The 27139-nt window shown below is 42.6% G+C and overlaps 1 protein-coding gene across 1 annotated transcript in view; it reads left to right on the forward strand.

Annotated features, from left to right (window-relative positions):
- Positions 1-27139, forward strand: part of LOC124883244 (proton myo-inositol cotransporter-like) — a 129339-nt gene that overhangs the window by 85843 nt on the left and 16357 nt on the right. The window contains exons 6-7 of the mRNA XM_047390255.1: positions 18329-18492; positions 18571-18691. Coding sequence (XP_047246211.1) covers positions 18329-18492; positions 18571-18691 — 285 coding nt within the window. The remainder of the gene's footprint in view (positions 1-18328; positions 18493-18570; positions 18692-27139) is intronic.

The following is a 27139-nucleotide window of genomic DNA, read 5'->3' on the forward strand; positions in this document are numbered from 1 at the left end:
CAAAATTCCTATCTCACAAAATTAGCATATTTCATCCGACCAATAAAAGAATACAAAACACTTCAACCTTCAAATAATCATGTACAGTTATGCACTCAATACTTGGTCGGGAATCCTTTTGCAGAAATGACTGCTTCAATGCGGCGTGGCATGGAGGCAATCAGCCTGTGGCACTGCTGAGGTCTTATGGAGGCCCAGGATGCTTCGATAGCAGCCTTTAGCTCATCCAGAGTGTTGGGTCTTGAGTCTCTCAACGTTCTCTTCACAATATCCCACAGATTCTCTATGGGGTTCAGGTCAGGAGAGTTGGCAGGCCAATTGAGCACAGTGATACCATGGTCAGTAAACCATTTACCAGTGGTTTTGGCACTGAGAGCAGGTGCCAGGTCGTGCTGAAAAATGAAATCTTCATCTCCATAAAGCTTTTCAGCAGATGGAAGCATGAAGTGCTCCAAAATCTCCTGATAGCTAGCTGCATTGACCCTGCCCTTGATAAAACACAGTGGACCAACACCAGCAGCTGACACGGCACCCCAGACCATCACTGACTGTGGGTACTTGACACTGGACTTCTGGCATTTTGGCATTTCCTTCTCCCCAGTCTTCCTCCAGACTCTGGCACCTTGATTTCCAAATGACATGCAGAATTTGCTTTCATCCGAAAAAAGTACTTTGGACCACTGAGCAACAGTCCAGTGCTGCTTCTCTGTAGCCCAGGTCAGGCGCTTCTGCCGCTGTTTCTGGTTAAAAAGTGGCTTGACCTGGGGAATGCGGCACCTGTAGCCCTTTTCCTGCACACGCCTGTGCACGGTGGCTCTGGATGTTTCTTCTCCAGACTCAGTCCACTGCTTCCACAGGTCCCCCAAGGTCTGGAATTGGCCCTTCTCCACAATCTTCCTCAGGGTCCGGTCACCTCTTCTCATTGTGCAGCGTTTTTTGCCACACCTTTTCCTTCCCACAGACTTCCCACTGAGGTGCCTTGATACAGCACTCTGGGAACAGCCTATTCGTTCAGAAATTTCTTTCTGTGTCTTACCCTCTGGCTTGAGGGTGTCAATAGTGGCCTTCTGGACAGCAGTCAGGTCGGCAGTCTTACCCATGATTGGGGTTTTGAGTGATGAACCAGGCTGGGAGTTTTAAAGGCCTCAGGAATCTTTTGCAGGTGTTTAGAGTTAACTCGTTGATTCAGATGATTAGGTTCATAGCTCGTTTAGAGACCCTTTTAATGATATGCTAATTTTGTGAGATAGGAATTTTGGGTTTTCATGAGCTATATGCCAAAATCATCCGTATTAAGACAATAAAAGACCTGAAATATTTCAGTTAGTGTGCAATGAATCTAAAATATATGAATGTTAAATTTTCATCATGACATTATGGAAAATAATGAACTTTATCACAATATGCTAATATTTTGAGAAGGACCTGTATTGTTCAAATGGATGGTCAAAGGTCTGGTTTCCAAGAACCAAAGTCCCCTTTTCTAAATGAAATTTTTGTAAAGTAAAATAAAATACACCAGAAGCACATAAACAGTATATTTGTTGGCCATGCTGTGTTGTTATACCAAGATTGTATATTAATGTGAGATATAGAATTAACTACAGCATTCTTGGGACCAAGACTGTTTCTTGCAAATGGCATTAAAACTTGCTGTCAGTACATGCTTATCATAACCTGTCACAATAAATTAGAAAGGGGTATGAATAATCACCAGGCAAAATATATAATTTGAACCCTTCATAGATTTATATATATATATTTATTTGTTAGTGCTTTTATATTTTGGTGACAACAGCTCAATTAAAAAGTAATTTTGATAAACAATTTTTTTTATCTCAGTCAACAGAGTGGGAAAAATCTTGGTTTATATTTTCAAAGTTTAATTTTTCTTGTCTCAAGCCTGAGAAGGCAAGTGGAAAAAAACTTTCTGTTGTCTTATTTTTCTAAGTTTGTTTTTTCTTCTCTCAAGCATGGAAAGGCAAGTGGAAAAAGCATATTTTTGTCCTCTTATTTTTCTGTGTATTTTTGTATACCACTTCTGTCAACCAAAAAGGGGTGGCACAGCCAGCCAGCCAGCTAGGTGCAGGTGAGCACACCACATATGGTTAATTCAGTGCCAGCATTATTGTGCTACAGGCCTGGCATGGTTACTATAACAAGTTGGGTCCTTTCTTTTTATAGGTAAAGACATTTCTAGAAATTGTGGCTTGTTTATAGGAAGATTTATATAAAAGTCAAAAGCAAAGCTAGTTTATGTAATTAACAAGGTCTAAAAACCTTGCAGAGGATCAATTCCAGGATTGTAACCATCAATTTATTTTTATGTTTGTCTGCATAAAGGAAACTTCTATGTGTTGGGCACAAAAACGGTCTCTACCCCAGGGGCCCACATCCTCCCAAATCTGACCCTGATAGTAATATGCATTGGTATTGATCCCATCTAAGTCAATACTTTGAATCACCACCTTTTGCTTCAACTACAGTTACACAAGTCATGTCAGTGAACATCAATTTTCATTATTTGTCACCAGTTCTAAATTGGTACAGAATCTTGACTGTGACTGGGCAATTTTAACATAAAAATGCTTTGATCCCAAGTAACCTATTGCATGTATGTATATGGCCATTGTCCTGCTAGAAGGTGAACCTCCCCTAACCCTTTCTACCAGGATTGCAATATCTTTAGCACCATCTAAATTCCAAACTTTGACACTTATTCACCCATCTAGACCCGTCTAGAGAAAAGCAACCACTCAGTATGATGCTCCTAAAACCATATTTCACAGTTAGGATGATGTGTTTATGTGATGGGAGGTATTAGTTTTTTCAACAGAGTGTTTGCATGTAGACTAAAAAAGTTCCATTTTAGTCTCATTTGAGCAGAGCACTTTCTTCCAGCTTTTTGCTGGTTGGCATTTTTTTTTAGCAATAACTTTCTTCTTGTTTCTCTTCAATAAAGGCCAGTTTTGTGGAGTGCTCAATTAATAGTTGTGCTATTGACAGATTCTCCCTCCTGGGCTGTGGATTTCTGCATCTCCTTCAGAGCTAGCATGGGTGTTCGGGCTGCCCCTCTGATTAATGCCATTGTTGCTTTTCAGGATAGACAAACCATCATATCTTGGTAGTTTTTCAGTCATGCCACACTGTTTTAATTTTTGGAAGATTGACTAAATAACACACGGGTGAAATTTACTAAACCAGTGACCTCTGAATAAGCATTTAGATGAGGTAGACTGGGTGACAAGAAACTATTTTGGGCCTGAGCCAGCTAAGTAGGATGTTTTAACAAGTTTTTGTCCTCTCATGTTCTGGCAGATTGTACACCACATTTTATTCAGGTGAATTTATAATATAATGCTTTCAACTGAAAACAACCAGTTTCTTTAATCTTTTCCGCCCTAAAACCACCTCTTCAGGGTATTTTGCCAATCGAGGCATGTTAAGTGAAGAGCCAACCTATAACCTTTTCAATCAAAATTGATCTCTGGTGGCATTTGTATGTGGATCACGCTGTACAAACCTCCAGTCCGATTTTTGATGCAGATCAGGATAGATGCAGGAGAAGCTGTAACTGTCGAGGAGGCAGCCAGCAGACTGCGCTGACTGAGTGAGAATGCAAGGAATATGGTGCTTGGAGTCTGATCCTGGTCTGCATGTTTTAGAGTTGTCCTGTATGAAACAGCTACACCACTGCTAATGTTGATTTACAACTAAAAGTATATGCAGCTGCAAGAAAGAGACTGCTGGTGTTTTGCTTTCCACTGTCTCCACGGCAAGGTCTCTGAATCCTACTGATCATAGGCTACTAATGGTGTTTGAAGCTAACATCCTTCCATAAAGGCAACATAGCTGTGTTTCTGTTGTAATACTCCCTGTCCTGGATCTAGTGGAAGGGTTGGGTACTACAGTCATCCATCAGCCAATATAGCAGTTGGTTACCATGGACCCTCTGGTCACAAGCTGAAGGTCCGACACTGCTGAACAAGAAATCACACAGATTGCTTTGGTTTCAGGAGAGCAGAAGATAATGCTTAATCAGTACAGTCCAGACCTGAGAAACACATTGTTTTATTATATGTTTTAATAATATATAAATGATAAATATTTACATGTTGAAAAATTCTCAAGCTAAATGGAAGACAACTCTTGAGGGTTGGTTGGGGTGTCATATTTGGTGAACAGAACAAAAAGAGTCAGCGTCAAGACATGTTTTACAGTTCTTGTATTACAGAAAGCCCAATTAATACCTAGAGGAGTTGAGCACCAAAGTATTGTACCAAATAAAAGTGATGCTATATGAAAAGTCTTAAACTGTCAAACATTCACCGTTAGCAGTAGGTGAGGACTTGGACATGGTTACAGACAAACTAGCATGTTGATCTGAACTTACATGTAAGGTACTGTAACTCTCTGGATTTTCATTTAAATAGCACCCCCCGCCCCCCCAGACATGCCAGCACACATTTAAAATTCATAAACTTTCTTTTACACCTGAGGGAGAAGCAACAGCCTGGTCAATAATACATCAGTCAGGAAAAAGCAGCTTCTTCTCCTAACTGTACAGGTCCTTCTCAAAATATTAGCATATTGTGATAAAGTTCATTATTTTCCATAATGTCATGATGAAAATTTAACATTCATATATTTTAGATTCATTGCACACTAACTGAAATATTTCCGGTCTTTTATTGTCTTAATACGGATGATTTTGGCATACAGCTCATGAAAACCCAAAATTCCTATCTCACAAAATTAGCATATTTCATCCGACCAATAAAAGAAAAGTGTTTTTAATACAAAAAACGTCAACCTTCAAATAATCATGTACAGTTATGCACTCAATACTTGGTCGGGAATCCTTTGGCAGAAATGACTGCTTCATTGCGGCGTGGCATGGAGGCAATCAGCCTGTGGCACTGCTGAGGTCTTATGGAGGCCCAGAATGCTTTGATAGCAGCCTTTAGCTCATCCAGAGTGTTGGGTCTTGAGTCTCTCAACGTTCTCTTCACAATATCCCACAGATTCTCTATGGGGTTCAGGTCAGGAGAGTTGGCAGGCCAATTGAGCACAGTGATACCATGGTCAGTAAACCATTTACCAGTGGTTTTGGCACTGTGAGCAGGTGCCAGGTCGTGCTGAAAAATGAAATCTTCATCTCCATAAAGCTTTTCAGCAGATGGAAGCATGAAGTGCTCCAAAATCTCCTGATAGCTAGCTGCATTGACCCTGCCCTTGATAAAACACAGTGGACCAACACCAGCAGCTGACACGGCACCCCAGACCATCACTGACTGTGGGTACTTGACACTGGACTTCTGGCATTTTGGGATTTCCTTCTCCCCAGTCTTCCTCCAGACTCTGGCACCTTGATTTCTGAATGACATGCAGAATTTGCTTTCATCCGAAAAAAGTACTTTGGACCACTGAGCAACAGTCCAGTGCTGCTTCTCTGTAGCCCAGGTCCAGGGAATGCAGCACCTGTAGCCCATTTCCTGCACACGCCTGTGCACGGTGGCTCTGGATGTTTCTACTCCGGACTCAGTCCACTGCTTCCGCAGGTCCCCCAAGGTCTGGAATTGGCCCTTCTCCACAATCTTCCTCAGGGTCCGGTCACCTCTTTTCGTTGTGCAGCGTTTACTGCCACACTTTTTCCTTCCCACAGACTTCCCACTGAGGTGCCTTGATACAGCACTCTGGGAACAGCCTATTCGTTCAGAAATTTCTTTCTGTGTCTTACCCTCTTGCTTGAGGGTGTCAATAGTGTCCTTCTGGACAGCAGTCAGGTCGGCAGTCTTACCCATGATTGGGGTTTTGAGTGATGAACCAGGCTGGGAGTTTTAAAGGCCTCAGGAATCTTTTGCAGGTGTTTAGAGTTAACTCGTTGATTCAGATGATTAGGTTCATAGCTCGTTTAGAGACCCTTTTAATGATATGCTAATTTTGTGAGATAGGAATTTTGGGTTTTCATGAGCTGTATGCCAAAATCATCCTTATTAAGACAATAAAAGACCTGAAATATTTCAGTTAGTGTGCAATGAATCTAAAATATATGAATGTTAAATTTTCATCATGACATTATGGAAAATAATGAACTTTATCACAATATGCTAATATTTTGAGAAGGACCAGTATGTGTTTGTGTCTCAGAGTTCCTTCCTACTCAGTTGTCCCTGAACAAGCGAAGGGATGGACAGTTTCACTGAGATAAAGATAGTCTATAATTTTGTTTTTTCATAATATCTCTATATCTGTTGCTCATAAATGTAAAACAATGTTAACCAGAAACACAAAGTAGATATCATCATTTTAAACTAGCCACAGGATGATTAAGATTCAATTGTCCTAACAATTATGCAAGCAAAGGTCACTGTGAGCTGGTGGTCACTGCAGAGTATGATATAGAAGCAAAAACCTTAATCCCATGTATTGCTGTTCATTAAATTCTGAATGCAATCCTGCTGACTGACAACACCTTGATATTTTTACTGCTAAATAAGTTTGTTGATAAGTTTCCTTAAATTTATTCTCATCCATTTTAAGGGGCTTGTCTGGAACGACCAACATTTTACATTACTTTTATGCAGAAATCTTGAAAATTCCAGAAAATGAGCTTTCAAGCACCAATGTGTACAGTAAAAGCATATTTTTCTGTTAGTGATCAAACCAACTAGCACTGGGTGTAAATATGATGGAGATGGGAGCTGAGTGAGATAAAACAGGACCACTTATGTACATAATTAATTAAAGCAACATTAATTCAAAGTAATACACTAATCTACACATAGACACACAATAGATTTGACTCATTCTGTACAAAGTTCAGCATAGTAGTCTCCAATGCTGGTAGAGCACTTGTGAGTGGTCCTGTCCAGTGCAGGGATCCTGGTTGCTGGAATGATGAGTAGATGGTAGGGGTACAGTGATTGAAGTGGGTGCCTGTCTGGTGTCTTTGTAGTTCTGACCCTCTCTCAACAAAAGAGAATCAGACGGTGATTCCATCAGACCCTTTCAGACCACCCTGAGAGCACTCTCCAATTGGTGTACTGTAATGGTGTTCAAAAGGGTTCCCCAGGTGTCTCGCAGTTTGATTGGCAGACAGGCGAGTTCAAAATATTCGGAGGGTATTTTGGAGAATGGGGTACCAGTCCCATGTTGCTATGGTCTATGAGTTGCCAGGTGTTGCGGGCTCACCTGTGGGCTGCTCTGGAACATCTGTGTGGCCAGTTAAGCTGCAAATATTAATATCCTTTTTTTCTTGTTTGGTTGTTGTTTGTTGTTGTTGTTTCCCTGGTTTCCCCCTCTACCTTTTCCTTTTTCATTTCGGTCTCTATAATTGTAATGGCCTGTCTAATTTACTGAAATCGATCTAGTCTGTTATGTCATCACTTTGCTAAAGTCAACTCTGCAATACTGCTGAAGAAAAGCACCCCCACAGCATGATTCTGCCACCACCATGTTTCACCCTGCAGATAGTGTGTTTCATTTAGCCTTATTTTGACAATGGCTTTCTTCTTTACACTCTTCCAAAAAGGCCAGAATTAATAGTTGCTTTTCTATTTAAATAAAAATTTTCGATTTAAATTTGTCTACAACTGTTGCATTTATTTTTTTTTTTCAGGTCTTGGACTAGCTCACTAGTTTGGTTCTACTTTTCTTCCATTTTCCACTCAGAGCTTCTCACATTTTACTTTGCTTCAGCCCCCAAATTGGATAAGTAATGTAGGTTAGAGCGATTGCAAGGGGTGTGTTATTGTTGTTAGAAATATCCAAAGTTAGAAAAATATAAATTGCTATAAGTTAAATAGGTATTTATTTAAATAAGCTACCTTTACTGTGCTGCAATTAGGAGGGGAAAGGGTGTAAATACCTTACTAAGGCACAGTTTACCATTAATCTTGGAATTACTTTGTTTTGGATTTTTTGATTCCTCTTATAAACAGACAAAGGGAAATGTCATGTGTAATGAGAGAACATAAACAGATTGCTGTATGGCTTGTCTAAATGTCACTGTTGTGCTATGGCTTCAACTGTGAGACTTTATTGAATATAATAATGTGTGCACACATTCTAAAGACCTCTCATCTGCACATTAATCATACTTCACACTGCGTGATATGTTGTGTGACTGTATTGTTATTTTCTTTGCTTTTAATTACTATGAAAAATTTGAATAAGTCTCATTAAGGAAGCCATGCTGGCAATCCAGTGGAAGCAATGGCTAGAAATGGTTTTAATTGAGCTGCTTATGAACACTTTAAAACATGCAAACACAAGCACACGCTGGCAAAAGCAGCCCTCTGTTCTCTTGTGTTCCTAACAGAGCGCCAGCTCCCTGTGGGCCACCCAACAGAGTGGCCATGTAAAACAGGCTTCGCGTGACATTTCCAACATGACATTGGTCAGGAGACCATCTGTGAAGGCCAACTGGCCTGCATCAGCAACAAAACTGACGAGTGAAAGCAACCACACACTGTAACAGCTCTATGTAACCCCACAAGCAACACTTGAAAAGCTTCCCCTAGCCCAAAGGAAAATCTGCTACTTAGTCGTGGGCAAAACAAATTACACAACCCTTAAATTCTGAGTAAATTCCAGTGTTTTATTCATTTTCAGTGTAACTAGGTTTTTTATTTATTTATTAAAAACTATTTTCTGCCATGACCTGTAAGATAATTGCCAGTAGTGGTTGGAGCTCACATTTGAAAAATGAAAAATGCTGTTTTTTTCATACGATGAACCACATGGGATCACAACTCACCTTGACATCATTGATCTTGCAAGTATTCCCTGGTGAGTAATCGAAATAACAAGTCAATGATACATATGATTAAAGATTTTGTCAGCCAATGTGCATAAACATTAGCCAGGATTTTATAAAAGAGGAACATCAAAATTATACATATGTACCTGTAATAAATATTTATTTTTACAGCTGTAGAGTTATTAAAATGCCAAATGAGCCTTTAGTAGTGCTCTAACATTTTCTTGGTAGATGGCTGCAGTGACCTTGGACTTGATAAAACCTAGTACACCATCATCAGTAAATGACGTAAGACGCCAGTCATCTCTGGCTGTGGTAACGTTTGTGCCTCTCCACTCTTCCGCCAGACTCTGGGACCCCAATATTCAAATAAAATGCAAATGTGTTTTCATCTGAAAATAGGACTCAGACCACTGAGCAACAGTCCAGTCTTTTTTTTTTTTCTTTTTAGCCCAGCTTCCGATGTTGTCTCTTTTTCAGGAGTGGCTTAACACAAGGAATTCAACAGTTGTAGTCCATGTCCTAGATACACCTGTGTGGTGGCTGTCAGAGCACTGACCCCAGCTACAGTTCATGCCTTGTAAATCTCCCTTAAAAGTCTTGAATGGGCTTTGCCTTCCAACTCTTTCGGGCTATGGTTTGCTAGCACACTTTGTCCCTCCTCTCAACTTTCCATAATATGCTTGTTCAGCCAGCTTCTTTACAATAAGCTTTTGCGACAGTTTGTATTAATGGCCATTTGCTTCCTAATAATCATGTAGGCCATAAAGTTCTGTATGACAAATGCACTTTATTGCTCTCAAACCTTTATTGTTGATGAAATTAAAATATTTAACCTGGGATCTTTCAACCTAGGATACTTTTCCCAGTGAGATTTGATTGTTTTTTTGTTACATTTTCTGAGTGGAAATTGGAAAATCCAAAGCTCTAAAAAGCTGCTGATCTGATGTAAAATTTTAAAACACTGTGGACTTCACCATAAGAAGTTACTGCTTCAGTGGAGGTGGCTTTGGCAAATAATAATGATGCCTCCTGGGAGCTTCCCCTTACTCGGCTTGGAGAGCTGGATGCAGGGGCTCTTGAGAGATGGACCATCGAGGACTATCGACGGGAATTATCTGTAGCTTCCACAACCCTGTAATGGATTCACTGTGTAAAAATTCAGTCATTTTTGGACTTCTTTTAGGTCAGAAAGGAAAGGTAAAACTAAAACGGATTTTCATTTTGTGTTAATAAAGTACAGCTTAAGACTGTAGATGATGCTGCATGTGTATGTGCAGTTCTGAATCAGAACATCCAGCCTTATCCATTTGGGCTGAATAATTGTTTTTTCCAGCATTAAAGTGATGCAGCTCAATGTTCATATGCATTCATTTGAAAAATAGGCCACTTCCCAGGAGAACCTCAGTCTCTTTGTGTCTCACACACATGCTCCCTGTTTCTGGTATCTCAGTCTTTGTCTCTTGCGTCTATACCTTTTCTCTTGGCTGTCCCTTTGTTCCTGCTTTCCCACCCATATCCATCCTTTGTATTTTTTCCATCCATTTATTCTTCCTCTCACCATTCAGTCTTTTTCTCACTTCCAGTTCTCTCTGTTAATGACTCCTGTTCTCTGTCTTACTCAGTGCCTTGTTTGCTCACTCAGTGTCTTCATCTCACTGCTACATAAAATTGATCATTAATTTTCCTACACAAATAAGTTGTACAACTTGATTTGGAAACCTTTTCCTGCCTATACAGTGTTATGAAACCACATTTGCCCTCTTCTTTTAGCTTTTTTTTGCCACACAAATGAACGTTAATATAAGGCAAAGAACTCTTCTTTACAAAACCTTTTTAGATTGAGGCACATTCGAAGGTTTTCAAGCATAGGTGGCTTGGTCATTCCAAAGCATATCAATCAGATTTAAGCTTCGACTTCAACTAGGTCCCTTCAAAACCAGAGGTGGATTTGCTGGTGTGCCTTGGTTTATTGTTCTGCTGCATAACCCAAATGTGCTGAACTTAAACACTTGAAATAATAAACAGCTAGCAGGATATTCTCCATCAAAATTTTCTGAAGATGAGCAAAATTTATAGTTCCTTCAATTGCAGCAAGTCGTCCAGGTACTGAAACAGCAAAGCAACCCTGGGTTGTTTTCTGAAATGCTGCGTTTGTCAGGATCTGTCAGTGTTAGGTTTTCAGTTTTAGTTCTTTGTTGGTTTCTCTGCACTTCCCTGTCTGTGTCCTTTAGTCACTGTTATGTCAGCTTTCATTGTAGTTTAGATGTAAGACTTATTCTTGTGTTTAGACTACTTTCTTGGATTCCTGTGTTATTTTGAGTTTGTATCTGCTTAGAGACCTGGTTCCTCCCTCTTTATGTTCTCTGGTTCATTCCATCGTTTACTTATTTCCTCTTCTGTTAGATTCCCTGATCATTTGTGTTGACTGGCCACCCTCCTTCAGTTGTTTGCATTTCTCTCCACCAGCTGATCCAGATTTCTCCCCTGATTAGCTCCCCTTGTTCCTTGGTTAAGAATCCACTTCCCTCAGTATTTAAAGTCTATGGTTTTCATTGTTTGCCACTGGTTCCTCCTGATGTCTACTCTGCTTACTTCCCTAGTCCATGTTTCTGTGGTCTTGGCTGTAACCCAGCTTATGTTCACTTCTGTAAGTTCTTAGTGAAGTTCTTAATTAATTAATTAAATATACTCTTCGACTCACTATGCAACCTCTTGTCCTCTTGGTCCCACCAAACCTCATCAGTCCTTGACAGTGTTAAATTTACACCAGATGCAACGAGATTTTTCCAAAATTGGCAACCTATGTGTTGTTGGTCTACACAATATATTCCATAAAGTCTGGAGGATTTTTAAGATGTTTTGGCAAATGTGAAACTGGTGTTTTTATTCGTTTTCACCTTGGACCTCTTTGTATGCAGTTTTTGCCCTTTCTCTTTCTTTTTGTTGAATAATGAACAGTGATCTCTTTGTGACTTCCCAGATGAGTCGATGTGCTCTTGGGATAATTGTGATAGGTGAGTGAGAAGGTTCACCACTCTTTCATGTTTTCCCCATTTGTGGATCATGGTTCTAACTTGTGGTTCTCTCTAGTCCCACAGCCTTAAAAATGGCATTTTAATTCTTTTTGGGGTTATAGATGTAAGTGACATTGGTCATGCCTGCTTCATGCTGTCTGCCAGGTTTTGATTGAATGAAGTACTGATTTTACAGATCTGGTATTAAGCTTGAGTGTTGTTGGTGAAATGTTACTCCATGTGCTGTTTGTTGTTATGTTGCTACATTGACAAATATTTAAAAGGTTGCTAAATTTTGCATTAATTTTAAAGAAACTATTTCTGTCTATATTGTTCTTGCCATCTTGCGCTTTACAGAATAACTATAGGCAACTGTGGTTCAGTGGAAAGAGTGGTTGTCTTGCAATATGAAAGTTATGGGTTTGATTTTAGCTCTCTACTGTCACATGTAGTTTTTCCCCTGGGCAAGGCAATCAAGTTACCTACGTATCGGTGTATGAATGTGAGTGTGTCTGTGAGTGCGAATGGGTGAATGTAGTTCTGGTGTTGAGCCCTTGGAGTGGTCGATATGACTGGAAAAGCGCTATATAAACTTAGTCCACTATTCCATTTATAGCAGGGTTATTGGTACAGAGCAGGAGAGTCAAACTCTAGTCCTCGTGGGACGTTGTACTGCAGCTTTTAGATGTATCTCTCCTTCAAAACACCTGGATCAAAGAATTAGGTCTTTAGCAGGGTTGCATGCTGAGGAGTTAATTCTGCCATCTGATTGTGGGATCAGGGACCACGACACCAGCCATTGAGGACTGGAGTTCAACAATGCTGGTATAGAGGGTCTCTCTGCACTGGTTGCTTAATAATAAATAATAAATTATTCAAGCCGGTGATTGTTGGTGTGCAGCAACATATGTGGTGTGTGTGTTGGGGGGGGGGGGGGGGGGAGAGATCACTGTGGTACTTCATATTCCAATTAGCCAGAGAACTCTCTGCTGCACTTTCTCATCTACTGTTATTGTTCTCTGGCATCTTATTGAAAGAACATTAAAACACAGAAACAGTAGGATGGAAAACTTTAAAAATGGACTTCTGCTCTGGACAAAATTCATTGATAGTGTTTACACAATTTGTGTGTGTCTATATCAGTTTTTCTGTGTCATTTAATGTTCATGAAGAAGATTAGATTGTGTAAAATTATCATTGACCGCCTCTATCTACTGTTATTGTTTTTGGTCTAAAAATCCTGACTTGGATGCATGTGGTTCAGATCCCCTCCATATCTGTCCCGGGTCCAGGAGGGCAGGTCTGTGGCTCCTCACACTCGCTATTGCATATTTTTATGGAGAAACCTTGTATACACAATAGCGCTCACATTCAGACCCACAGGTGTTTAGATCCAGGTGTTAATAGATACACAAATGTTCTGTATTGAGCTGCATTTACCACTAAATACATCTTGCATTAAAAAGTACTGTGCCCCTTTTGGTAAAAAAGCTGTTAATATAAACGTTTCTGCAGGTGTAGAAGCAAGCAGGCTGTTATCTTGTATTCTCTTCACTCTTGTATTCATTTTTTTTTTTTTTTTTTTGTATGCTCTATTTCTGGTCCATACTACTAAATAAAAAAACAAAAATAAGTAAATAAATAAAAACACCACCCTATGCGCTACCATCATGTCTTTCCTTTTGTACGTGAGTGTAGGAAGAGTAGTCGTCTTGCAATCAGAAGGTTGTGGGTTCGATTCCAGCTTCCTCCTGCCATAGGTCGATGTGCCCCTGGGCAAGGCACTTAACCTCAAGTTGCCTACCGATCTGCGTATCAGTGTATGAATGTGTGAGCATTAGTGAGTGCAATTGGGTGAATGTGGATCTAGTGTAAAGCGCTTTGAGTAATCTTGGATTCTCTCCATCCTTCTTTCTCTCCTCCACTCTTTCCTCCTTTTCTCCCCTTTTTCCCTTTTGCCCCATGTCTCTCTTTTTCAAGCTTGTTTTTTCCTTTTCATTTCAGTCTCCATGTCCATAACAATTGAAATATTCCCAAAGAAGTTTATAATAAAGTTTATTTTATAAATATCAAGCAGAGCTTTAAAGCATTAGCTGTGATGCTCCGCTTGTGAAAGAAAATCTGTTGGGCAATTCCTTGGCACTCAGACAACAATTCTGAGTGCTACTCTGCCGGACAGGACACGGTAAAAAAAAAAAAAAAAGAGGATGCAGAGCATAACCTCCCTGTTTAACCGGAGCAAAGAAGGTCTGGAGATATGGTAGCCAGTACATTAATAAGAATATAAGGAGGAAACTGTTTTAGCTTGGTAAAATCGGAGGTGCATTTCTTAGGAGCAGTTCACAGCGTTGTGGTAGGGAAATTGGTCATAAGGTTTCTGAGGGCATAAATTGGAACATTGCTTGTATGTATATATGTGTGTGTGTGTGTGTGTGTGTGTGTGTGTGTGTGTGTGTGTGTGTGTGTGTGTGTGTGTGTTTGTGCTGTAATCAGAAAGATGCTGGGGTAGAGATGGAACACAGCAGGCTGTAAAGGACTGCTGCGCCCAGAAATAGAGCTTTTACTCCTGCTGTTGCTCCAAAACCCACTCCATTCTTGTGTGTGCAGCTCTGACAAATGTATGTGCAAGTAAATAAAAGCCAGTAGATAACTAATAAATCCTGCCCTAACTTCTCTTTCATTGCACCATAAATGACTCTAGATAACTCTGATGTTTGCTTTTGTTTCGTCTGGCTGAATCCCATGGCAGAAAATGTAGAAAGCTATTATACAAATCTGACAATTAAATGTTCTGTTTTGGAAAGGAATGAGAGAGGCACAAAACATGAGCAATGAAAAGAGAGAAAACGAAAGAGCAAGAGGGATGCTTTTGAAGAGATGAAAAGCAGAATGATGAGGTACCTGTAGAGACACAGAAGCAGACAATCCAAGAGACATTTTAGTTCGGCTTTTTCTATAATGAGTATTTCCCTCTTGTGGTGCAGTCTCCGTTGCTTTTTGAGTCCCTACCCATTATATTCCCATCTTTTCTTATACAGATTGTATATGTGCATGAGAATGTCTCATTTTTCCCCACGGTGAAGATTACAATACCACGCTACCTCATGTGGACCCTGTGCAGATTACAGCTTGCTTAGCTGGCTCTGATTACTTATTCGTTGTAGAGCGCTGAGCTGACAATTGGAATTACTCACTTAGATTGACAGATCACCATACATATATGTTTTATATACTAACTGTCAAAAGTTTTAGAACCCCTTTCTCATTTAATGGTTTTCTTTATGTTTATGACTATTTACATTGTACATAGATTCTCACTGAAGGCATCAAAACTGTGAATGAACACATATGGAATTATGTAGCAACAAAAAATTGTAAAAAAACTTTAAATATATTTTATATTTTAGATTCCTTAAAGTAGCTGCCCTGGCTGTGATGACTGAAATATTCACCTTTGGCCACCTGTCAATGAACCTCTGGGAAGTTCTTTGAAAACTCTTTGGAAAACCATTTCAGGTGACCAAATCCTGAAGCTCATGGAGAGAATGCTAAGAGAGCAAAGCAGTCATCCAAGCAACAGGTGGCTATTTTTGAAGTCTCTAAAATCTAAAAATGTTTTTTTTTTTTTGTTTCTTTGTTGCCTTTGGTGAGAATCTACAATGTAAATAGTTGTGAAATGTATGTATATATGTATAGATATATATCTATATATATAGATATATAGATATATATATATACATACACTGCACACTGCATATATATATATAGCACTGTACAGGTCCTTCTCAAAATATTTGCATATTGTGATAAAGTTCATTATTTTCCATAATGTCATGATGAAAATTTAACATTCATATATTTTAGATTCATTGCAAACTAACTGAAATATTTCAGGTCTTTTATTGTCTTAATACGGATGATTTTGGCATACAGCTCATGAAAACCCAAAATTCCTATCTCACAAAATTAGCATACTTCATCCGACCAATAAAAGAAAAGTGTTTTTAATACAAAAAACATCAACCTTCAAATAATCATGTACAGTTATGCACTCAATACTTGGTCGGGAATCCTTTTGCAGAAATGACTGCTCCAATGCGGCGTGGCATGGAGGCAATCAGCCTGTGGCACTGCTGAGGTCTTATGGAGGCCCAGGATGCTTCGATAGCGGCCTTTAGCTCATCCAGAGTGTTGGGTCTTGAGTCTCTCAACGTTCTCTTCACAATATCCCACAGATTCTCTATGGGGTTCAGGTCAGGAGAGTTGGCAGGCCAATTGAGCACAGTGATACCATGGTCAGTAAACTATTTACCAGTGGTTTTGGCACTGTGAGCAGGTGCCAGGTCGTGCTGAAAAATGAAATCTTCATCTCCATAAAGCTTTTCAGCAGATGGAAGCATGAAGTGCTCCAAAATCTCCTGATAGCTAGCTACATTGACCCTGCCCTTGATAAAACACAGTGGACCAACACCAGCAGCTGACACGGCACCCCAGACCATCACTGACTGTGGGTACTTGACACTGGACTTCTGGCATTTTGGCATTTCCTTCTCCCCAGTCTTCCTCCAGACTCTGGCACCTTGATTTCCAAATGACATGCAGAATTTGCTTTCATCCGAAAAAAGTACTTTGGACCACTGAGCAACAGTCCAGTGCTGCTGTTTCTGGTTCAAAAGTGGCTTGACCTGGGGAATGCGGCACCTGTAGCCCATTTCCTGCACACGCCTGTGCACGGTGGCTCTGGATGTTTCTACTCCAGACTCAGTCCACTGCTTCCGCAGGTCCCCCAAGGTCTGGAATCGGCCCTTCTCCACAATCTTCCTCAGGGTCCGGTCACCTCTTCTCGTTGTGCAGCGTTTTCTGCCACACTTTTTCCTTCCCACAGACTTCCCACTGAGGTGCCTTGATACAGCACTCTGGGAACAGCCTATTCGTTCAGAAATTTCTTTCTGTGTCTTACCCTCTTGCTTGAGGGTGTCAATAGTGGCCTTCTGGACAGCAGTCAGGTCGGCAGTCTTACCCATGATTGGGGTTTTGAGTGATGAACCAGGCTGGGAGTTTTAAAGGCCTCAGGAATCTTTTGCAGGTGTTTAGAGTTAACTCGTTGATTCAGATGATTAGGTTCATATCTCATTTAGAGACCCTTTTAATGATATGCTAATGTTGTGAGATAGGAATTTTGGGTTTTCATGAGCTGTATGCCAAAATCATCCATATTAAGACAATAAAAGACCTGAAATATTTCAGTTAGTGTGCAATGAATCTAAAATATATGAATGTTAAATTTTCATCATGACATTATGGAAAATAATGAACTTTATCACAATATGCTAATTTTTTGAGAAGGACCTGTATATATGCAGTGCTACAATGCTAATAATGCAACAATGTCCCCAAAGCTGACTTTTAGCATTCTTCACTCAGAAGCAAACTTCCACATCAAGGACATGGGATTGCTAGTATTAGCCACTAAACATAGCAGGAGGCCAGAAAAAGATTATCAAATGCAAAATCAGCTAGTTTCCAGCTTCAAGCTCCAGCTAAAACAATGTCACATGCCGTGCAATTGTTGAGTCCCAACTTTTTCCAAGTATACATGTGATTTTTTTCCCTTTGTCTCAGCCTCCTGGTATCAGAACTGAAGCAATAAACAGGGCCATTTGCAGATGTTGGAGCTGTTGACCTGAGCTGCTTTGAGAGGTCTGTTGATGATGATTGGAGGCAATCTACCTACACTGGGCAACATGAGTCCCTGGTATAATTATGACAGTATGAGAGAGGAAGAGCCACGGAGATTGACTGGGGGCAGACTATTTATAGCTGCATGATAACTGTCTGTACATGAGTGGATGGCACTAAAGCAGGGAGGTTGATTGCTGGATGAGTGGTTCACTCTTAAGAGGAGAGGGTGTTGTCGGCTTAGTTACTTAGTCTCGCCAGTGTAGAGGGGCTTTAACTGTTGAATTACAAGACTGCTGGCAATACAAACTATCTTGAAGGTGCTTTCCCTTAAACACCTCCAGCTGTGGAAGACCAAAATGTAACTTTTTGGTCTGCAAGCAAAGCACTATATGTTAACGTAAACTTGCAATGCACATTCCTATTAGCACAACATCCGCATGGTGCAATATGGTGTTGGCAGCATCATGTTATGGGGATGCTTTAGATCAAAGTATAATGAGCAAAACTCTCAGTCAGCCTCTGGTTGTGCAAAGGTGGATAGAAACATATCCTAAATGACCTGCACCTGGAAAAAGGTTCTACAAAGTTTTGACTCATGGGAGGCTGAAAATACATGCATATATTTTTCAGATTTTATTGGTGAACAATAAAACAAAACATGCATTATTGTCCTTCCAATTCACAGCTATGCACTACTTTGTGTTGTTCTGTCACATAAAGTCCAGTACAATGCATTGTTTGTGGTTGCATCGTGACAAAATCTGGGAAAGTTCAATGGATGTGAATAGTTTTGCACAGCATTTGTAAAGTTATGCATAAGAAGTTCAGCAAAAAGAGGTTGCAATATTTTTTACTGTTTCTTCAGGTACTACAGTGCCACCATCCTGCAGATGTCGGGAGTGCGTGACGACAGACTGGCCATCTGGCTGGCAGGGCTCACCACTCTAACAAACTTCCTGTTTACCCTCCTGGGAGTGTGGCTTGTGGAGAGGGTGGGCCGTAGAAAGCTAACTTTGGGCAGTATTCTAGGTGAGACACAAATAGCTTCTGGTTTGTCAGGTCCTGTCAGGGGAACATACTAATCATTATTTAATTTTTTTTCAACAGGTACATGTTTGAGTTTGAGTCTACTGGCCATAGGTTTTCTGATGTCTGCTCAGCATAGTCCTCCTGTTACTGTCCACCCACTGGACCCCATGATGGCTAACTCAACCTGCTCCAAGTACCAGTGAGTAAACACACATATTAAGGTTGGACCGTCTTAAGGTAGAAAACGTTCTGCTTTGATTGGGAACAACAGCCATTTATCATATTCTGGTATATCCAAATGTAAGGATTTAGGCATATGCTACCAGAAATGATTAAGACCTTAAACAAAGAAAGGAAGCAAATCCCTGCGTGAGCTTCGAAAGCACTACCCTGAGCTTCGAAAGCACTACCCTGTTAAATGCCAACCTGATGTTGGACCACTTGTTGCTGAATATTGGACTACTTGCACAGACACCAGGCCTCCTGCTGTTTTCGGCCATTTTGTATCCAGGACATGGCGGCTGATATGACACGCCCCAAGTCTGATGTCACAGGGCGCTATATATGGAGGCCTCCATGTTGAAGACCCCGCTTTCCAGCTGGCAATCTTGACGGGGTTGCCACGCAACTGAAGCGTCCTTGGAAGTAACAGAGATCCCACGTGGAGTTTTCAGTTATTTCTCTCTCTCGTTGGCCAACGAACAATTCATAACTGAGGTTTCTGGACTAGGAAGGCCAGGAATTTCGCTTTGCCGATTGAAGACGTGAGTGTAACACGTAACTAAAAGCACGGAGTTCGAGGAAACGAACCGCCATCGTGTTTCATCCCTAGTCGACTGCTGATGGTCAGATCCTATTTTTTCCTTTTCGTCAAGAAGACCAAAGGACAGGACTGACCGCTCTCTTGGAGTGTAACTGCGGACGCGCACAACACTCAGCCCCCCTTTTTCCTCCCACTCGCGGACCCAGAATGAAACTTCACCAAGTAAAACCCATCTTTTATTTAATCTTTCATTTCTTTATTAGAAGGCCTGGGCAGGGTCAGAGGTTGTAGAAGCGATCAGACTCGCTGGTTAGGATCTCATGTGTTCTGAATGAGATGTGCATGTAACCTTGCTTATTGAAACTTTGATGTGTGATTTTGATCCGCCGCGTTCCCAGATCTGCCTGTGTTTACTACCTGAGAGTCAACGCGGGTGCGTTGTAAGACTGGACTGTTAAACGACCTCATGGTAAAATTCTCCATTTCCCCTTTGTCTTCAATCTCACTGTGCTAGATTGCCGCCAAAAGTTAGAATCCTTTGTGCTCAGGAGTTTGGGGGAGGTTTTATGATCAGAAGATCATAAAGTACAGTCGGAGCTGCGCTCCAACCCCCCACCACTCGCCACCACACCACTTTTCATATTCTCATTTCCTTCTTCTGTTTTTGCCATAAACTGCTGGTTGATTCAATACATACCCACTGCCGTTTGTTGAATTTTGCTTAGTTAGATGTGTTACCCCTGTGTTTGTAGAATTTTGCATGTTAAGTAGGTGGAGATTAATAAATATTCACATAGATAAAGAGAGAGCGTTTTGTGTTCATTGTGTGCGAAAGTGATTCGTCAGTCAAAATAAGGTTAACGTTCCACACGTTTCGGCAGAAACGGTCGATTAAACAGTGACATCTCCGGCAATAGTTATTAATTATTACGGAGTATTTAACGGTTGTAATTGTCAAAGGCGTTGAGCCGCAATTACAACACCAGAAACATCTCTGGTCTCGACTAATAAATGAGGATTTTGGTTAGGAAGTTGATCTTGTCAGATTATGATTTGTAATTATAATTATTGATCAAGATTAATCAATCAATAATCATAAACCCAACATATGGCGTCCCTTTGACGCGTCTTAAAAAGACAGACATCAAATCACTATTGCACAGAATGAACAGTTGGGATCTCTGTTAACTAGACGTGTATTGTGAGACTTTTGAGTTTCGCACAGAACGTTTGTGAATTAGGGGATATTTTGACTAGGTTGTGCTCAGTTCTACTACAAAGGATAATATTATCTTTCAGAGGTGTTTGTTGTGGATGCAAGGTGAAAGTTGGTTTAACTTGTGGAAAAGTTCAAGTTAATTTCCAGTCGCCAGCCTGCCGCTGCAGCTGTAAAATCCAGCGCTGATAAGTAGCAGACCTGCCCCAGTGTCCGCTGGGCGTAATTACAGTTGTGACCAACATTCTCCCAGTCAGTCAGAGAACAACACCTACATCTGGTGGCCATTTAATAGATTACAGATTGCAGCTGGATTTCCCAAACCGCAGACCTGCACTCAGTACCATCTGGTGGTCACTAGTGCGAATTGCATTTCCTACTTTGATTATTATTATTATTTTTTTTAAATCCCTCAGTTCATTAACACAGGCAGATAATTCCATCACCTATGATCAAAAGGGCATAACTTAAAGTTGAAAGTTGAAGTTACAGATCATTCATTACCACTTTTGGATAAAATTTAAGTATTTTTGTTGGGTTTTTATTGTGTGAAGCATGTTTTGATCTGACTCATGTTTTGATCTGACTCATAAAACTAACTTGGTTGTCTAATAGGAAGGTAGGTGATTCATATTAGAGAACACTAACACTTATTTCTTTTCCTGCTCTCGGTGGAGGTGGACGCTTTTCCTCTGTCTCCCGCACCCCTCCCATATCTGCCCTGCTTCAGCTCTGTGTCTTGTCTTTTTGGAGCCTCTTTTTGCACATCTTCCAAATTCTTCCAAAATATGGATTTAGTCAGCTGGTCTCTCAATGCAATTGATCAAATTTTCTCGACGAGAAGACAGGGGTCGGGAGAGCCCGCTTGCCCGGACGGGACATTTTTCTCCGGATACACGATGGACTCCTGGCAGAAGTGGAGGATTGTGTGTTTGTCGATAATGTCAGTCGAGGATGTGGAAGATGTGTATATAATTGGATGTTTGATATCAGGATTTCTGCTTTTTGAAGTCAGCGGTTACCTGGCATATCGAGAAATTCGGAGAATGTCAGCAGCTGTTCTGGCCATTGTAAGGCTGCCTGGCATGTGTGATGGGATTTTCAGAGCGATCAACACTCAGACTGAGATGTTACGTGAGCTGAATCGCAGACTGGATGTGATCCTTATACAGGATCGCAGGCAGGTTGCGGTTCCTGGACTCAGGGGTGAAATGGTATAAATCTTGGAGAAAGTTGTTCGCTTGGATCTGGCAGAAAGACCAGGAATTTGGCTGTTTGGATTCGCCTTTGTGAAGCACCAGCAAGACTCTCAAGGCTGACAGAAAATTAAGAGTCAGCCTAACCCAAATAATTATTGTTTTTCTGAATCTGGCTCCCCTGCACGGCCTTGATGGCTGGTTATCTTCAACTTCTGGAAGTTATGTAAACATGACGCTCTGCTCCCTCTGCCCCCCTCCCTTCCCTGAGGACATCTGTGGACCTGCTCAGAACTTGGCCGGTTGATGAACATTCCAACGAACCATCAAGGACAATGACCTTTGTGACAGTGCTTCATGGACTTACTTGCACACACTCACTCGCACACACACACATGCTCAAGATAAACATATGCACCCCCTCACACCACCTTCACCGTTCCCGGCATGATGTTGTTTTGTCAACTGTTGCTTCTTTGTGCTGAAGTTTTTTTGCAATCTCAATCTGTATCCTGCTAAGGATAAAGTGTGAAATATGATTTTTTTTTTTTCCTCTACTTACCTAATGTGGCCTCTTTTCTCATCTAACAAGGGCAGCGCCTGTGAGTGGGCAGCAAAGCCTCGGTGACCCGTCTCCCTTGTCTTGTGTCATGATGTATGTTTGGATGGGTTGTACTGGAATTCTAATTTCCCCTCCGGGATCAATAAAGTATCTTTGAATTGAATTGAATTGAATTGAATTGAAGAACAGCATTGAATGTTTTAGTTTTGTTTTCCCATTTTTAAAATTTTATTTTGAATTTGGTTTGGGTTATTTCAAAATTCTTTCCCTTCTTCCCCTTTTTGTGTGTTTGCTTGATTAACCCCATTAAAGCATAGACTTGGGTAAGCCACAGTTTGCACGGTCAAACCTGTGTGCCCATTTTAAGCAAACCCATACACCTGGAAGATACAGGTATGAATCAGACAGCGAGCTGAATAGCTTAGCCTGTTGTGTGCGGCTAATTAATTTTAGCAATCCTTTAATCACTGAACAGCTTAGCCTGTTGTGTGCAGCTAATTAATTTTAGCAATCCTTAATCACTGAACAGCTTAGCCTGTTGTGTGCAGCTAATTACTTTTAGCAATCCTTTAATCACTGAACAGCTCAGCCTGTTGTGTGCGGCTAATTAATTTTAGCAATCCTTTAATCACTGAACAGCCTAGCCTGTTGCATTGCTGCTAATTTCTTTTAGTGGTGGTTCATAAATAAACAGTTTGTGTGTTTGCATTGCGCATTTTGGGCCAAAGATGGAGGGAACATCCCAGACTGCAGCTGGAGATGTGTGTATGGTGGAGGACCCCATAGGAATGCAGGCACAAGAGGTGATTGGGTCATTGATTCTGTTGTCCCCCGAGGAGCGTAAAGGCCTCAATGAGTATGGCATTGAGCAATGTGAAGCCAGGATTCAGGAGTTGCTCCAAGTCATTAAAAACCCACCGAAGGACAGACGGGTCTCAGATGTGTTAGGACAGCTCACTCTGTTGTATCAGTGAAGGTTAATGTTGGAAGTTGACCAGCACGTTAAACTGCAGTTCGAGCTGAATGATACTTTGCAGACAGTGGATGTCCTTAGAGGTGAAATAACAGAAGTTGGAAATAGATTGGAAGCAATAGAGGGTAGCCATGCCACCCCTCCCCCCCTGGAAGAATGGGGGAACGAACCGAAACCCACCTCACAGGTTGAAACCTTTGGAGGTGAGCCACACCTGCGAAACCCTGAGAGAACCTGCAGGTCAGATCTGGAGGATGTAGAAGCTGCTCTACAGAGATTACCTTTCCAGGCTCATAGGGTTCCCCATACATCCACCGAGGCAAGAACAGGTGTAAGTAGTCAGAATAGGTTCAATGGTGCGGTGCCCCACCCCACTGCAATCAGCAGCCATGAACGGTACCTAGCTGGGGACCCAGCAGTTGTAAATAGTTCACGGTTCAGATGCGAGCAGCCGTCAAACGTGACTCGCAGTACGATCCTCTACGATCCCTCACCTCCGCCAAGGCGACAGGAGTGCCGCCCCTGGGATTCAGGTGGTTCCTACCGCCCTCAACCGCTGCCCAGAACCCAAGTCCGGGAAGCACAGTGCTCACAGTTATACCGGGAGCAGCCTCCACTGCCTCCTCCGAGGATGAGGCGTGATGCACCGATACCCCCTGAGTGCAGCCGGAGTGAACTCTCCGATGATGACTCAGATGGGCCGGGACCAATCCCTGAGAGTGGATTGCGCACCCGCCAGCTTGAGTCCCTGGCCAAAGACATAGAGCGTTTCGACCCTAATAAGGCAGAATCAAACATTGATGATTACCTTAGGGAAGTGGAACGCTGTCTTCTAGATTTGTACTGCCCATCAGCACGGGAGAAACTGAAGCTCATCTGGAAGACAACGTCGAGGTTTTCATGGAGAGCCTGACACCCGCAGTCCGAGACCATTATTCAACCCTTTGCAAAGCTTTAAGGGAAGAATATTCTGTGTACACGGACCGGGCCTCCGCCACACTTGGTGCTTTCACGATCCAGCAAGAGAAAAGCGAAACACCCAGGGAGTATTACCGGCGCTTGAGAGCCGTTTACTTCCAAGGACGCAATGCGCCAGGCATTGAGGAGCAACATGCTTTTAAATCCCTGTTCCTCCACAACCTTCATGAAAGTGTGCGATACGATGTTACTATGTATTGCAGAACCAAGACCATGAGCATGCAAGAGATCCGCAAATATGCTCAGATGGCGTGGGAAACACGTGCTCGCCCGACCAAGGGATCGGAGAGGGAGGTTAGGGAGGGAGGTTAGGGTTTTACAGGTCCAGACTGACAGAACCAGCCTCGCGTTAGAAGGTCAGGAAATACCTCCAGCAGTAACCCACGCCAAGAACCGGTTTAGGGAACAACGTAGGTTTAGTCCGCAGGACCGGGGGGTTGGCAATGAGCGGCACCCAAAGCCTGGTAAATCTGATAACCCAAGGTCCAACAAGCGCCCTGACTACCAAGCGAGGCCGAAAGGTAAGACTGATGGAAAAGGGTGGGACCGACATGCAGAGGGAATTATGGGGAGAGAGATGAAGAAGGCCTTACGCAAGATGGTAACAGAAGCAGTGCGTGAGGCCACGGCACCACCACCACCTTCAAAACGCGAAACCAACCACCTAGATAAACCAGATCCGAAACCCCCGTCAGCGTGACTAGGCATATATTCCGCCTCCACGGCAACCAGAGTCTATCTGGTCGGGTGGGGAGACAAGCCTGAGAAACCTCAAGTACCCCTTGAGACCTCGTCAGGAAAAACACCCCGGACTCCCTTCCTAAAATTCTTAGGTGAACTAACCCACAACACACATGCCGGTCGCCTATACTGTCCGACAATTATAGGGGGGTGCGTTATGGCGAACGCACTCCGGGACACCGGATCAGAAATTAGCCTGATGTGCTCAACCCTGTTTGAGGAGGTGAGTAGAGCTATGCTCGCTCTCGGTAAACCATTTCAAATTGAGGGTTGCGATGTAAGCATAACCAGCTACACCCAAGACCGCTCATACATAACCAGTCGGGTGTGGTTGGATGTTTCATTCCAAGACATGACTTTGGTCCACCCCATTTACATTTGCACACTGGACACAGAGCCTCTACTTGTCGGCCAGGACCTGCTGGGCAGGTTAGCCCCGCTCATTGACTGCCACCAGGGCCAGCTCTGGGCCCAGGTGGAGACGCCAAAACCCCTGGGCACGAGCAGTAAACCGCCCTTTTCCACCAACCAAGTTTCCAGTGTGGTGGGTCCCAAAGAACCTCTAGCGAAGCTTATGCCTTCGACAGAACCAGTCTCGGGCACCTGTGGGGCACAAGTGCATCTGGCCACCCAGGGAACTGCCCTTTGCGGTCATGACTCGTTTCTCTGCTCTCTGGAAAGCGAAGGGGTGAAACCTTACAACCCCAAAATAGTGGAAAGTGTGCACCTGGAGGACACCTTCACACCGGAAGTGATCTTAGCACTTTGGCTGGAGAAGTCCGCAATCATCAGGGAGTTGTATGACCGTCTGTCCCAAGAAAACCTACATCTAATTGAGGCGCGACGTAGCCAGAGTCTGCTCTCAGCAGGCTGGCCATGCCGCCTGCTGAAGGCAACCGGAGTCTGCATCCTCAATGTGCAGCTGGGCGTGAGACAGCTCGCCCATAACTTCAGTATTGCTCAACACCTGCACCCACCGGTTTTCATCGGGGCAGATCTACTGGTTCGGCTGGGCGCCCAGTTAGACACCTTTTAACCAGGTTGTTTGGGCCTGAGCCAACGCTCCCTCAAGTCCCTTCCTGGGAACCCCTGAGGTCATGCTGTCGGGACAAACTACCCCTCAGGCCTGCCAGGCCATCAGTGAGACCGATTCACTAATACCGCAGCGAACAGCAGGGGTACCGATGCGACTGACGGTCAAAACCGGACAGAAGCTTCAGAACACCCGTGTTTTCTTCCAACCTCTTCCCTACTTCCGGGACTTGAACCTGGTGGTCAGTGGCACGCCCATGCTTGAGTTGAACTTATCTTTTGGTGGAGAATCCAACCCAAGTGCCGATCCAGGTAGCCGCAAGGAAACCCCTGGGCATGCTCATAGACAGTTCTCATCATGACTTCGAGCTAACCATCCCCCTGATTGGAGACATGCCCTTATTTGTGTCCGATAGACAGGACTCTCCAGACGTTGTGTCCACGTTCCCGTCGGACATGATCACAATTGAGAGACATGAGGTTTTAACAACCAAATCCACCTGTGGTGCTACCCTGGGGCCTGAAGGCAACCTGGTAGTGTACGCACTGGCGACACACCCAGAGCAATCAGCTCAAGAAAAGCCTGGGAACCAGGACTCCTCTAGCGAGCCCTACCCCGGTTTTGAGACAGAGGTCAGCGAGCAGCTGGAGAAAGCCAATGCGCTAAGCACAGAAGAGGAAAGAACAGCTCTTAAGAAGTTGTTTTATGAATATCAGTCAGTCCTCTCGAAGGACTCCCATGACTGTGGGGTCACCGACCTCCACATGGTTCGTATTCCAACGAACCCAAACGCACCCCCCACGTTCGTGCGTCAATATAAGATACCTCTGGCCACTTACGAGTCGATTCAAGAGATCCTCGACAAGCTGTTGGAGAAACAGATAATACGTGAATGCAACTCCACGTACAACTCCCCAATCTGGCCGGTGTTGAAACCGACCGGGAAATGGCGTCTGACAATCGACTACCGTTCACTGAACAAGCAGGTACCCCTCTCACGCTGGCCCATGATTCATCTGGACCAGGAGCAGGCTGAGGTGAGAGACGCTCGCTTCTTCTCCACAGTGGAATGGCTTTTGGACAATGAAGGTAGACCCGGCCGACCAGTACAAATTGGCGTTTTCCTTCGGGAACCGCCAGTATACCTGGAACAGGTGCCCCTTTGGGTACTTGAACTCTCCGGCT

Source organism: Girardinichthys multiradiatus, chromosome 17, assembly GCF_021462225.1.
Source record: "Girardinichthys multiradiatus isolate DD_20200921_A chromosome 17, DD_fGirMul_XY1, whole genome shotgun sequence".
Classification (NCBI taxonomy): domain Eukaryota; kingdom Metazoa; phylum Chordata; class Actinopteri; order Cyprinodontiformes; family Goodeidae; genus Girardinichthys; species Girardinichthys multiradiatus.